This window comes from Piliocolobus tephrosceles, chromosome 10 (genome assembly GCF_002776525.5).
Source record: "Piliocolobus tephrosceles isolate RC106 chromosome 10, ASM277652v3, whole genome shotgun sequence".
Classification (NCBI taxonomy): Eukaryota; Metazoa; Chordata; class Mammalia; order Primates; family Cercopithecidae; genus Piliocolobus; species Piliocolobus tephrosceles.
This window is the reverse complement of record NC_045443.1, coordinates 39,232,582-39,248,372: the sequence shown is the minus strand read 5'-3', so window position 1 is coordinate 39,248,372 and position 15,791 is coordinate 39,232,582. Positions and strand designations below refer to the sequence as shown.

At 38.9% G+C, this 15,791-nt stretch overlaps 1 protein-coding gene across 19 annotated transcripts in view; it reads right to left on the bottom strand.

Annotated features, from left to right (window-relative positions):
* The window catches only part of PPHLN1 (periphilin 1), a 125,738-nt gene that overhangs the window by 71,923 nt on the left and 38,024 nt on the right, over positions 1-15,791 (bottom strand). For all 19 annotated transcript variants that reach the window (XM_023182801.2, XM_023182804.2, XM_023182807.2 and 16 more), the window contains one exon: positions 3,075-3,286. In XM_023182801.2, coding sequence (XP_023038569.1) covers positions 3,075-3,286 — 212 coding nt within the window. The remainder of the gene's footprint in view (positions 1-3,074; positions 3,287-15,791) is intronic.

The window sequence follows — 15,791 nt, the reverse complement described above, 5'->3', positions numbered from 1 at the left end:
GGAGGGAGGGAGGGAGGGAGGGAGGGAGGGAGGGAGGGAGGGAGGGAAGGAAGGAAGGAAAGGAAGGAGGGAAGGGACAGATAGATGCAGGCATTAACAAAGTCATATGCTCTGTTTCATTCAATTTACCCCATATTTTAGTCTACCAACTTAATCTTTAAATCACTCCAAATATTAAAGGTATGAGCCCTCAAAGGATGAGTGAAGGATATTGGAGACCCTAACACAGGAGCATCACATTATGGCTCATCCACATTTCATCCCAAGACCTTAAGAGTTTTGGCCACTAAGAGGCCCAAAGCAGGTCAACAGAGAGAAGATGCTCTCCCCGCAAATTTATGTTTTTGAGGACAAAAATAAAGCTAATTCACCAATAACTACCCTTAATAATTTCATTACAAGCTGTCAAGTAAGAATCTCTTTTAAGCTCCTTTTACTCATGTTTTGTTAAAAAGTTTTCATAATCAGTTTCCAAAGATACTTTCTTCTTTAATGAAAATCATTATTGGATATGGATTTAAGTCATATACATCCCAAAAACAGATCCTAAGGGCAGGGCACAGTGGCTCACGCCCGTAATCCCACCACTTTGGGAGGCCGAGGCAGGTAGATCACTTGAGGTCAGGAGTTCGAAACCAGCTTGGCCTATATGGTGCAACCCCATCTCTACTAAAATACAAAATTAGCTGGGCCTGGTGGTGCATGCTTGTAATCCCAGCTACTAGCGAGATTGAGGCAGGAAAACTGCTTGACCTGGGAAGCAGAGGTTGCAGTCAGTTGAGATCGCATCACTGCACTCCAGCCTGGGTGACAGAAAAAGACTCTGTCTCAGGAAAAATAATAATAATAATAAAATAAAATAATAAATAAAATTTTTTTTAGGGTCTTAGATGGTATCTGGCTAATTTTGGATATGTCTGTGCATGTGAGCATTCATAAGAGCTTAGAGCAGGGGTGTCCAATCTTTTGGCTTCCCTGGGGTGCACTGGAAGAAGAATCATCTTGGGCCACACATAAAAGACAAACAGTAACAGTAGCTTGTGAGCTTAAAAAAAAAAAAATTCACAAAAAAGCCTCATGTTTTAAGAAAGTTTACTAATTTGTGTTGGGTTGCATCCAAACCCATCCTGGGCTGCATGTGGCCTGCAGGTCGGGGGTTGGACAAGCTTGGCTTACGGATTATCTTCCTAAGGTTTTTTTTTTTTGTGGTAGGGGTGGGGTACATAGAAGCAAAAGAGAAAATACTTGTATACTTGTTAACATTAATCTCCACAATAAAACTTTCAGTTACCTAGAACTGTCCCAAGCACATTTTGGACAATCAGGCATATATATGTAAGTGGCTTATTTATTTACTTATTTATTTATTTTTAGAGACATAGTCTCGTTCTGCTGCCCAGGCTAGAGTGCAGTGGCATGATCACAGTTTACTGCAGGCTCAACCTCCTGGGCTCAAGTGATCCTCCTGCCTCAGCCTTCTGAGTAGCTGAAAATACAGGCATACATCATCATACCCAGCTAATTGTTTAATTCTTTTTTTTAGATACAGGGGTCTCACTATGTTTGCCCAGGCTGGTCTCAAACTCCTGGGCTCGAGTAATCCTTCCACCTTGGCTTCCCAAAGTGCAAGGATTACAGGCATGAGCTGCTGTGCCCAGCCTGTGTTTGTTTTAAATCCTTAAAATAACCTTCTTATCTCTTGCATAATCATGAATATGCCTGTATCCAAAAACATGCTTTTTGGAAGCTCCACTCTATCTATCTCTGCAAACAGTAGACAATAAATGTTTGCTAAACTCAACAATCTTGCAACAGCTTCAAGGGAAGACAATCTGAAGCCTCCAAATGGTTTTCCATCACCTTCATCATGTAAGAGGCAAAGGCTGTTAAATTAAAACTCTTATTATTTGAAAAAAGACAGTTAATGAGAAGGACATTCAAAAGGAAATATCCTGAACTTTTCTGATTTCTGCACCTTGACTCATAATTCCTTCTAACTAGAAGACGCTTCTTTACTTGTAGAAATCTGAAATAAGGCTGAGCCCAATGTCATCTCCTTTATGACATGTTCTTACATCCCCAGAGTGTAAATTAATTTTTCTCACCTTGACATGCTCATGTCAACTCATTTATGACATATCAATTATTGTATCAAAGTTATATTTTATATATATTAACATATTGATAAAGTTGACATTAGCTGGTGAGAAATATACACATATATTCCAGTTCTTTAGTGACAAGGATGTCATTGTTTAACACTAACACAGTGCCTTGCACACAGAAGGCACAAGAAAATGTTTTGTGAACAAGTTCCACCGCAGGCTGCAAAGATAAGAATGTTTTCTCTAGAAAAGTAGTTTTGTCATTGATTTATTCAAACACATACTAACAACTCAGCCAGCATGACAAGCTAAGATTGTACAGAATACCATGTAGGTTCAGGCATGCCAAATTAAAAATAAAAATAAAATAAAATAAAATTGGGGGTTGGAAAAGAGTAAGGGAGGTTTTCACTCTAAATTTTACAAGGCTGGCCGGGAGCAGTGGCTCACGCCTGTAATCCCAGCACTCTGGGAGGCAGAGGTGGGCAGATCATGAGGTCAGGAGTTCGAGACCAGCCTGACCAACATGGCAAAACCCCATCTCTACTAAAAACACAAAAATTAGCCGGGCGTGGTGGCGTACGCCTGTAATCCCAGCTACTCAGGAGGCTGGGGCAGGAGAATCACTTGAACCCGGGAGGCAGAGGCTGCAATGAGACAAGATAATGTCACTGCACTCCAGCATAGGAGACAAAGCAAGACTCAGGGGTGGTGGGGGTGGGGAGTCCTCTTTTACATGCTGAAGAAATTAAAGGCAAAGTGTCATACAGAATACCACTTCAAATAGTTTGAAAAAAATGTGTCTGTATGGTGTTTGTTATACTATTCTATCATCTTTTCTGTAAGTCTGAAATTTTTCAAAATAAAAAGTTTAACAAGTAAATCTCTTACACCTATAAGGAAATCTGACTCAGTACATTCTCATCTGAGGAGACTGTGAGAGAAAAAATGAAGTCTTAAAATACATACTTCTATGTTGAGACTGATGGAAAGAGTATGATTTGCTCCTTTCTGGAGAGTAGCTTCTGCTACTGACACTGGAACCAGATCTGCTGTGTGGAGAATCCTTTCGGCCAACAGGTGATTCTCTGAAAAAAGTATTGTCCCTTTTATGAGGAGACCGCTCTCTCGCATAATGGGAAGAGTAGAAACTTTTTCTTCTAAAGCCATCTCTCATTTCCCTTTGGGGAAAAAAAAAAAAAATGTAGAATAAGTTAATTACACTCTATACCCTATATATAAAAGCACAATGGCAAAAGCTCTGATTATAAGCTACTCTTTAAATGGAACTCTTGGTTCTCTTTTTCTATCATTACCTAACTGCTGAAGTGAGCTAACAAAATGAAACAGTATCAGTGAAATATGATTGAGAATGCACCCTTTTTCAGTTTGAAATAGAACCAGGTGGCTAAGTGCAAAAGTTACTTTATTTTAGGCAAGCACAAATTCTAAAATGTAAAAAAAAAAAAAAAACTGTCATATAGTTTCCATTTCTCTTTGCCATTAACAATATACCACACAGCTACCACATTCTCAAAAATGCTTAGAAACGCCAACGATTTCCCAAGTAAGACACTTCATGGCCAGTTGCCCCCTTCTAAGTATAGAAACTCGTGGTTTTCAAGGGATATGCAATTTTGCCCACCCACTCCCAGGACAATGTGGCATTGTCTACAGGTATCTTTGATTATCATAATGGGCAAGGAGAGTTCCATTGATGGGTAGGGACCAGGAATGCTGCTAATTTCCTACAGTGCCCAGGACATGCGCCAACACTACACACCAAAAAACTCTTCAGTCCAAAATGTGAATAATGCCAACACCAAGAAACCCTGCTATATACCTATTAAATTCTTGTTCTCTGAGTTTGCATTCCAGTACATAGATTGTTGCCCATCTCTAAATAACTACTTTTTATAAATCACCTCTACTTTTATAAATTAATTTTTTTTATTGAGAAATACCATCAACTCAAAGCACCAAGTAAGCCCTAGTAGTAAAACCTTATAAAGCAAAACCATTTTAAAATGTCAAACCAAATCAAAATTACTAAATGAAACCATCATCAACTGAGCCTCTATTAAAAGAACACTTAAGAGTCAAACAGGTTTTAATTCATGATTTAACAAATGTACTGCAACATTAAAGAATATTAAATTTCAGAGCGAAGAGTGCTAAGAGACAAACCAATAGCATGCAATTTCAAGTGCTTGGAAAATCATTTCAGCATCTTGATTGACATTCCACAGGATATAAATAGGCTGTTGTCCTAAAGTTCATTTGAACACTAGCTGATTAATATCCCAAATATATTGTCCCTTCAGACACAAGTAAGTTTCCCTAGGAAAAAGCAGAAAATAGCTTAAATTCATTTATGGTAAATGAACTGGTATAGAACACTAATACTGAAATAGAGGATTAAGGAATTCTAGCAGTAGAATTCCTAGTGCTAATTCTAGCACTAGAATTCCTTAGTCACTAAAACTACAAGGGACACACCAACAGCACTGGTTAGCCAGAGTGGTGACATGGTTATTAAACAAAAAGCTTTTGGAAATTGTGTGAGGTGCTGGGACCCAATGGTGAGCCAAATGTACACAGTCCCTGCCACCACAGAACTCTCAGGATAACAGGAGAGGCTGACATTAGACAAATATACATAAAACATGTGAATGCAGTCAAGAATGGATGTAGAGAGACTAACAAGGAACTTAACTTAGTCCAGGCAAGAGACAGTGGTAGCTTAGATGGGACAGGAGCAGGCGAGGGGTCACAAATTTTACATGTACAAGAATATACCCTCTAGACTTAATGGGATGTAGTTAATGTTTTCACTAATGAAGTGTGAAAGATGGGATGCCAAGCTGATTCCCATAATTTTGGTAGATAGATTAATGAAATTAGAAAAATAAATTTGAGAAATGAGGATGCAGGTGGGAGGTCCAGATTTTGATGGGAGCATGTTATATTTAAGATGTTCGTGCAATATCTAGGTGAGCAACTAAAGATAGTAGTCTAAACTTCAGAGCAAGTTTTTGGCTGTCAATATAAATTTAATCTGTAAATAGGCAGTAAATAGGCAGCCTGGTGCAGATGAAAGCAAAGGAAAAAAGGATAGCAGGCCTAGAATGTGGGGCTAAAAAACTCTACCATGAAGAGAGAAATGGGCTGTTGAAGATTGAGAGAACAGCCAGAGAAACATTAGGAAGGAGAATACATTTATCATGGAAGCCAAGGAAAGAGTATACCAACAAGGAAAATAAAGGTTTCCTACATTGAAGTTAAGTGACTCTTATTGGTAACTTGCTTACAGGATAGAGAAGAGTAGGCCCACCTTCAGAGGAAAGATTGCCTACCTTCCTCTAATGAAGAGACAAAATGTTGAACTACAGTTTCCGAATCTGACACCAGATGGCAGTAAAATCACAGCAGTTCAGAGCTATCAGTGGCCTGAGGTGGCAGGATACACTTGGGGGATGTTAAGTGTCAAATGTTAATAGCTCAGAATAGAATAATATCTCTTCTCCCCTTCACATCAATCCTTCTCCTACTCCCCACCAATTTAAGTAAAAACATCACAACAGGCCTCAATCTGCATAAGTATCTTTGTTGATAAAGTGGTAACAGCCATTTTTTCAGATGTGTGTGTATGTATTATATAATGTATACAGTGTCCACTATATGAACAGCACTATGGGGAATTACTCTTGCTTTGAAGAAGCTAAGTATATTGGGAAGGGTGGTAGGGTGAGAGGGGGTGAGAACCAAATGTTTAAGAAGGCTGGTAGTTTGTACCAAATGTTTAAGAAGGCTGGTACAAAGTTACAAAGGTAACATTGAAAATAGATGGAAAACTGATCCAGGTCTTAAGAAAATATGAGATTTAGATTAATATTATCTAACCGAAATATAGCCAAGCCACACAAGTAGTAGTCATATCTAAAGTAAAGAGAAACAAGTCAAATTAATTTTAGCATTTTATTTTACTTAACCCAATATATCCAAAGTATTACCAACATGTAATTGACATTAAAAAAAAATTTGGTAAGCTATTTTACATTCTCTTTTTCAGCCTAAATATTAAAAATCCAGTGTGCATTTTATGCTTACAGAATATTTCAGTTTAACCTGATGATATTTCAAGTACTCAAAAGGTATATGCAGTTAGTGGCTCCCATAATGGACAGCATAGATTTAGATGGGGGGAAAAGTATCACAAACTTTAGAAAAAGCAGTAACAGATTAAAGTACTATGTGAACAAGAACTGAAGTAGTTAGAATAGTGAGACCTTGAAAAAGCAGTTAGTGAAAAGCAAAGGTAGAAAACATTTAAAAGAAAAATGACAGCATCAAATACAGCAAGTCTGGGGGAGACTGTGCATTTAAGACCTAGGAGTTGGCCAGGTGCAGTGGCTCACACTTACAATCCCAGAACTTTGGGAGGCAGAGGTGGGAGGACTGCTTGAGCCCAGGAGTGAAAGACCAGCATGGGCAACACAGAGAAGCCTGTCTCTACAAAAAATTAAAAAACAGCTGAGCGAGGTTGCACCCACTGGTACTCCCAGCTATTCAGAGGGCTGAGGTGGGAGGAACACTTGAGCCACTGCACTCCAGTGTGTGTGACAGAGCAAGACTCTGTCTCAAAAAAAGACAAACAAATAAAAAAAAAACAAAAAAACACACACACCAGGGTGGGCACAGCGGCTCACACCTGTAATCCCAGCACTTTGGGAGGCCGAGGCGGGGTGGATCACTTGAGGGCAGGAGTTTCAGACCAGCCTGGCCAACGTGCTGAAACCCCATCTCTACTAAAAATACAAAACTTAGCTGGGCATGGTGGTGTGTGCCTGTAATGCCAGCTACTTGGGAGGCTGAGTCAGGAGAACTGATTGAATCTAGGAGATTGATTGCACTCCAGCCTAGGCAACAGAGACCCTGTCTCAAAACAAAACAAAACCACCTAGAAATCATTTGATCTGTCAGTCCAAGTTGGAAACCAAAGCAGACTGCAATAAATTAAGATATAGCTAGTGAATAAGTTAAAAGCCATAACTTTTCTTCCCAAACAGGCTGAAGGAGGGAAGATGAGAGGGAATGATATTTTCAGGAAATACTACTGAAGGCTGATAGAAAAAAGTCAATTCACCATAGAAGGGGAAACTAATAACCCAAGACACAAAAATGTTAATGGTAGGAGCCAAAAGTTAACTGGAGAAAGTGAGATAAAGGGACTAAGTAGAAGAGAAGAATAGGAAAATAGAAAAACTCTTATTTCAAGAAAATAAAATACGACAGAGTTCTCATCAGAAGGCCTTTGTCTCAGTAATCACAGATGTCATCAAAAAAGTAAAGAAAGAAAGAATGTGAATGGAGGCTTTAGGCAGATTAGAAAGTTTTACTGATCCTCTGGGGCAAAGTATTAATTAGAGCAATCCTTCTCAAAATGTACCTCCACAAACCTACCTGCCTCAGCATTTGCAGGAAAGGTGATAGAAATGCAAATTCATGGGCATCAACCCTCACCAGCTGAATTAGAATCTCTAGGGGTGTGACCCAGGCTTCTAGATAAGGTTTTCCAGGTGATTCCTATGCACACGAAACGTTAAAAAGGACTGAATTCTTCACTAACATGTAAGAGTTATATATAAGTGAATTGTTCAGAAGTCAGAAAGCAGAAATTCAGAGTTCATAAGGCAAAACAATTCCCAGTGATAAAAGTAGGGCCTGACCATGCCTGTGGATATATAAAGTTGAAAAATACAAGAAAGAACTCGAGTTAAAGGTGACATAAAATCAGGATACAGAGGCAGACTGGATAGAGAAGACTGTGAGCCAGAAATTGTAATCATCAAGGAAGAAGGAATGGACTGCTGGAAATTCATCAGAGAATACAGTAAGACAGGGTGATGTAAATGAGGAAGTTCAAAGATGATGTGGAAAAAGAGGCCTGGAGAAAGTAATGAGGAAGAAGAAATATGCCCGAACTCATCTCAAGAATCAAGGAATTAGAAGGCAAGTAAGTTGGGGGAAAAGTTTCGAATCTCATTCCATTCCTTAAGAACTGGATGACCTTGACCAAGTTATTTAATTTCCCTATGCTTTAGTTTCCTCAACTATAAAGTGGGGATAATAATACCTACTTCACAGAGTTGACGTGAGGAATAAACAAAATCATATATGTAAAAAATTTAGAACAGAGCCTGGCATACAGCACTCAAAAGATGTTAGTTATGTCTATTTACCCTAGTACCCTGGTATAATTTCCATTAAGCCAGTAAAAGGTCTGCAGCAAGAAAGAGCCAGGCATGCCAGTACAACTGCTATATTGATAGCTGTATGTCATTCAGGAAAGCAAAACTATGGAATCTTGCATGTCTGCAAGAGTTTAAAACTAAGCCATAATAAAGCTTCTAGAAAAAGACTTCAGCATGACTTCCCAGGGAACTTACTTTACAGAGGATGAAATGCCAAGAACTTCAGTGAAAGAGTCTTTATGCAGATAAAACATACGAAGTAAAGTAGGCAAAAATGCAGCTCACTAAACTAGGGATCAGAAAATGTTTGCTCTTTCAAAAGTCAAATAATATTTTAGGCACTGTGGCTATATGGTCTCCCAACACATCTTCTCAACACTCCTCTGACAGACAATAGCAGCCACTGATAACATATAAACAAATAGGCATGGCTGTGTTCCAATATAATTTTAATTACAAAAACAGACAGCTGACCAGATTTGGCCTACGGGTTGTAATTTGTCAACCTCTAATCTAAATAATTATGCACTTCCTGAAAGTTTTCAAGCACAATTTATTAAAGAAAGAGGCTACCTACAGCTTCATATTTCCCACAGATCATCAAGAAAGGTATGGAGTTTTTCACCCCATCTTTTACCAATATCTTAAAATTTTTGTGCTTTAAAAGTTTCATTGTATTTTGGAAAGAAAAAATGATTAAATAATGATAGAAATGTTTTGGCTGGTTCATATTTTGTTCTCTACCAGAGATCTGACGAAAAGCCTTTCTTAAAATACGTTGCATAGAACACTAATTCACAAAATATTAGTATTTCCCATTCTACTACAAAACATAAAAGGGGGTTCTGTGAGTAAATAACTTTGAGAAACACATTTACTTAGAGTTCCACATCTCAGATTACTCCTTAATGGCAGATATAGATTCAACAATTAATTCACCTACTTATATATGGCCTTTTGACCTTAATATAATTAACCTCTCTGAGCTTCATTTTCCTAACCTCTCCAGACACAGCAATTCTGACATGAATGGTATCTACATTACAATTTTAGGTTTTAGTCTTTTCATCATCCGTTATCTCATTTTTAACCTTACATGAATACATGGACTCTCAAGCTTTAAAATATTTTATATAACTGAGACAATATGGGGAGGACAGCAATCACGTATCATGATAAATTCAGGTGAATTGAAAAGTTAAATGTTTGGATGGAAAAGACAGAAGAAAAAGACCCCGCCACCCACCCAAAACAAATGTTTAAAAAAAAAAAAAAATTAAGTATACAGGAAGAGCCATTTTGTATCAAAATACCAAGTATAAACTATATACAGAAAGTTCTCTAAGGTGAAAATTAGAACTAGATTTAAAGCAAATTTCCAATTAAAAGAGAAAGTTTCAACATCAATGCCAGTCTTAAATATTAATATTTAATGATTTATTTTTGGCTGGGCACAGTGGCTCACACACGTAATCCTACCACTTTGGGAGGCCGAGGCGGGACGGATCACTTGAGGTCAGGAGTTCGATACCAGCCTGGCCAACATGGTGAAACCCTGTGTCTACTAAAAATACAAAAATTAGCCAGGCATGGTGGTGCACGCCTGTAGTCCCAGCTGCTCGGAAGGCTGAGGCAGGAGAATCACTTGAACCTAGGACGCAGAGGTTACAGTGAGCCAAGATCGTGCCACTGTACTCCAGCCTGGGGTGACAGAGCGAGACTCTGTTTCAAAAATGTAATAATCACTAATAATAATAATTTACTTTCAATCTTTTAATGAATGCTAGCAAAACCACTAAGAATAAGATGAACACACCAATAAAAAATAGACAAAGGATATGAAGATAATTCAATGGAAGACAGACAAAAAATATCGCCTCACTAAACATTAATATTTAAGATAACAAAGTTAAAATAAGTTTTCTCTATTAAATAGGCAAATGATATCCTCTAACCAGTTACTGTGCCAAAGAATCAGATCTAATAAAGGGTTTTGTTTAAATATAAGGTAAGACATAAGGTTGCTTAGTTTGACCTTTCCATGGTGCCTTAATTTAAAAAAAGAAAGGAAACTAAGACTTTGATTTTTCATTTTTACTTGATTTATCATAAATTGTGTTTTTATACTAGGGGATAAAAATTTAACAGAAATAGGACTCAACTGCTTTGTAAAACTAACATCATGTGCACTAGTACCTAAGAGTATTTACAGAGTACCCACCATTATTCATAGTAGCTGTGTATGAGCCTCTGTGCCTCTGTTAGTGTTGGAAGGAAAATTAAACAGTAATAAACATCAAGATGCCCTTCTCATTTATGGATTAGTGGAAATCATTTTTTTTTTTTTTTTTTCCCGTCTCCTAGGCTGGACTGCAGTGGCGGGATCTCAGCTCACTGCAAGCTCTGCCTCCTGGGTTTACACCATTTTCCTGCCTCAGCCTCCCAAGTAGCTGGGACTATAGGCGCCCGCCACCTCACCCAGCTAGTTTTTTGTATTTTTAGTAGAGACGGGGTTTCACCGTGTTAGCCAGGATGGTCTCCATCTCCTGACCTCGTGATCTGCCTGTCTCAGCCTCCCAAAGTGCTGGGATTACAGGCTTGAGCCACCGCGCCTGGCCGGAATTCTTTTATAATCTCTCCTTTTTTCCCTCAGAGATAGAAACTCATGTTTGACATTTGAAACCTAGTGCAAACTATGTTCAGCAGTTAATTGTGATGACAAGAATGAGAAGGAATTAAAAGTATTCTGCAACATCTTGTGGAAGTAGGCCTAGAAAAAGCCAGATATTTACAGATGTGAATATACGGATGTGTACAGAGAGAGAAAAAAACTTGTTAATGAAGATAAGAAAGATGTTCTAACAGTCAGAAAAGTATAATATTTGTAGTCCTATCTAATATTTTCTCTCTGTGTGGACCCTAGAAGTTTAACCCTCATTTATGGGCCAGAGTAGTATTTCCCTTTTTAGGACCATTAAATCCCTAGCGATTTCTAGCCAAACCCAAGTGTTGCATATTATTCATGACAAAGCTTAAGTAGACACTTAATTTTTAAAAATATTCACTCAGCCTTCAGGAAAGTTCTAAAACCTGTGTTTAAAATGCCAACTCACTGGGGCACGGTGGCTCAGGCCTATGATTCCAGCACTTTGGGAGGCTGAGGCAGGCAAACTGCTTGAGCCTAGGAGTTACAGATCAGCCTGAGCAACACAGGGAAACCCTGTCTCCAAAAAAAAAAAAAGAAGAAGAAAAGAAAAGAAAGCCCGGGCGCGGCGGCTCACGCCTATAATCCCAGCACTTTGGGAGCAGAGGAGGGCAGATCATCTGAGTTCAGGAGTTCAAGACCAGCCTGGCCAACATGGTGAAACCCCATCTCTACTAAAAAGACAAAAATAAGCTAGGCGTGGTGTTATGCGCCTGTAATCCCAGCTACTCAGGAGGCTGAGGCAAGAGAATCACTTGAACCTGGGAGGCGAAAGCTGCTGTGAGCCAAGATCGCGCCACTACATTCCAGCCAAAAAGTGTCTGGTACTAGCGGTTAGCTGTAAAACCATTCAGTATCAACTAGTATAATTTTCTTTGTGCAAGTATCATCTTGATTTTAAGAATTTTTTTTCTGTTGTTTTACCCATAACCCTGAAGCATGCCAAAAAGAGAAAGAGTATACTAAAGTCTGGACATATTTTTAATACTGTTCCATAAATCGCCAGGTAACTGCAAGTAAGACAAAGGTCCATTTACCATGCAGAGAAAACTTACAACAAAAGCCTTCCAACTATAGGTTTCTAGCTATGTTGAAGACGAAGGTATCAACATGTATGATACAACGCATTCAATACAATGAATTTATACGGCAAATCAAAAAGGGCCTTTGAAGAAACACAAATAACAATACAACCAAGATTATGAGGCCTCCAAAAAACACACTTGACGAAACTGATGCTTTTTATTATCAGACTACACAGCCTGAGAGTTAGGACAGTGTCTTTCGCTACATTGCAAACACTTCAGCTATACTGCCTGGCATATAAAAGATGCAAAGTCATCAGGAGAATGGAGGAAGGGAAGAACTAATACCCCATAAGGCGGTCTCTCAAAATGTGTTCCTTGAACCATGTGTGACTGCAGATTACTTTAGATGCTTTATTTGAAAAGCAGATTTTTGAAGCTCAGATTCTCCTGTTTATATACATCCCAAGGTAACTCCAGCTCCTCACATCAGTCAAACCAAGTAAGCGGTGACAGAACCCTCAGTGTCAGCAGATATATGTTCACTGGTTATGAGTAAAATACAACAAAATGGGAGAAAGGGATATAAGGGAAGGGAAGAATGCAGAGATGGAAAGCATTTACTTCTTATTCTGACCCTCATTTTTCTCTCCTTCCCACATCCAAATATGCACAAATATTCACATAAAACATTGGCTACTTCCTTGCCAGTCAATAGGGACTTACAAAAAGAATTAAGATTTCAAGAATTATTTTGAGAAAGCAGCCTGGTAATTAGCAAGGCAAGCTTAAGAATAAGTGAAGTACAACCACAAATATCTTTTATTTTAAATGAAACAGAAAAGCACAGGCACTGTGACTTAAGCCAAGGAATTTTCCGCATCACTTCTATCCTATCAAAAAATCAAACATGTGTCTCTCTGCTTGAGTTCAGATTAGAAGTTTGGTGGTCAAGTTCAAAGCTCTTTCCACAAAATCACATGTTTACGGCTAAAAGTATTCTAGGAAAAGTGGAACAAACAAACCAAAAAAGTATTCTAGGCATAAGATATGGACTAAGAGATCTTCCAACTAGAACTTTTTTTGTTTTTTTAAGGCAAAGTCACCCTCTGTTGCCCAGGCTAAGGTGCAACGGCACAATCTCAGCTCACTGCAACCTCCACCTCCCCAGTTCAAGCGATTCTCCCACCTCAGCTTCCTGAATAGCTGGGATTACAGGCACACGCCACCATGCCCAGCTAATTTTTGTATTTTTAGTAGAGACCGGGTTTCACCATCTTGGCCAGGCTCGTCTCGAACTCTCAATCTCAGGTGACCGCCCGCCTCGGCCTCCCAAAGTGCTAGAATTACAGGCATGAGCCAGCCTAGAACATGTTTTTTAAGAACAGAAATCTTATCTGTGTTATTCACAGTTTGATCTCTAATACCTAAAACAGTGCCTACTCTTATAAAGGTAAGATATGCCTAAATTGCTAAATAAAAATACCAAAAAATGTAATGATCCAAAGACAAAAGAAGTCTATCTAACAACGACGAGTCTAGGCATCCCAGCAAGGTGAGAAACGGCCCCATGCAATTTTATCCAAGGACCTAGGGTGACCACTGTTCTATTATTTCAACATGTGGGCTTCGAAGGTCACATGTTTGATGTCATTCCACTCCAAGGCCTACCCTGCAACATAGAAGAGGTAGAATATGTGTGTAGAAGAATACATGTAGAGCTCCTATTCCATTCCACTGGAGCTAGGTTGGTTATGTGACCACGTCTGTCTGTAAGGACGGCTAGGAAATATAGTCTAATCATGTGCCCAGGGAGTGTGAAGAATAGGCAGCAGTCACTACAAGCATTTCAATGAAAAAATGTGGGATTCTAGGTGAAGATGTCTAATAGGCAGTTGGACACAGAGATCTAGAGTTCAGAAGAAAAGCCAAAGCCAAAGATACAGATGTGTCAGTCATCAGAAGACAAAATACAGGTCAGTGTTTCTCAAAATTCCAGCCTCCAGACCATTTGCATCACAATCACCCTGTGGGTTTGTTAAAAATACAGATTCCAAGACTCCACTCACTGAATCAGAATCTCGAGATAAAGCCTCAACATCTTCATTTATAATGAGCTTCTAAGTGATTTTTATGGACACAAGTTTTAGAAACATAAGCAAAGGGAATTGCTGCCATTGATATAAAGTTACCATAGCTGAGAGAACATGGCCAAGAAAGTAATTGTGAACATGATCCTATGGTTTCTGGACTTTGTCACTTCGCGCTGTTTGTTAGACCAGTGGTTCTCAAGTCTAGCTTCACATTAGAATCAACTGATGAGCACCCCCCTCTTTTTTTATTATTTTATTCATTTATTTATTATTTTTTAAAAGACGGAGTCTCACTCTGTTGCCCAGGCTGGTCTCAAGCTCCTGGCCTTAGGCAATCCTCCCACCTGAGTCTTCTAAGTAGCTGGGATTCCAGGTGCAAGCCACCGTGCCTGGACTGATGAGCTTTTAAAAAATACCGATGCCCAGGCTTCACCCAAGACCAACTGAATGAGGTCTCCAAGTGCGAGACCCAGGCAGTAGCATTTAAGAAAAAAAAAAAAGCCTTCCACATAATTCAGAGATTTAGAGTACTGCCAGGATTGAGAACCACTGTATTAGTCAAACTATATTACAGGCTCTTCATTCCAGAATCTCAGATTGTTACCCTACCCCAGAGATTGCAAACTCTGGGGTAAAAACTCTGCTTTTAATTAGCTGTGAACAACAAAAAAAAAAAAATTGAGAGATTTCACATTTTAAAAATCTGGATTTCTGACTTTTGAAGCAGGCCATGCTGGGCTTACATACTCAAATAGCAAAGATCGGCTGATAACAAGAAGCAGCTGCTCCAATCTGGCATTCATTTCTATTCCCTGCCTAGCTACTCTAACTCTATAAGTAATATAGGATAATAGGAGCATTATCACTACAGATAAATATGTTAGCTGTTTACCTGTAACCATTATAAGAACTTTATGTGTAGTGAACGTATTTGTGTACACAGTAATTTAAGTCAATCTTATAAAAGCTTTCACATCCTCAGCCTCTTTATGAATCAACCCCTCTAACTTCTTCCTTTGAGACCTGGCATCTGAACACAAATACTACCTTCTATCAAGCTCTTGAGTAGTAAATACACATTGAGAAACCTACTTCAAAGGCCTGGGCTATATGAACCTCTAAATTCTCCATCTCCTAAGAAAACAGGGAGAAGTCCAAAAAATTCCTGATGTAAGTTCATGCCACCCTACTGTACCCCACATTACCAACCTCCCAGTAACTTCCTCGAATTCCCTGAAGAAGTTAACACAATGGCACAGTCCACATTGTTACCACACATCCTACCCACACCGTGGATGACTTTCAAAATTCACATAATCTGTGCAATAATGTAGGTTCGTGTAGGTTAACCATCTCCTCTCTCTTCACAATTCCTTAGCCGTGTGTGTAAATCCTAAACTCTGCCATTCATTATCGGGTGTTCTGCAGCTACATTTTTATTGCATTTTCACACTCTAATCACGATGTCTTATCCTTCAGTTTTTTTCACTCCTACAATAACTCCATCTCCACTTTACAAATGCCCTTAGTCTCCTATATTTTTGAGCAATCAATGAACCCCATTCTATTCATTGCCCTTTCAGCCTAAAGGGCAGTATTTGGATCACTCT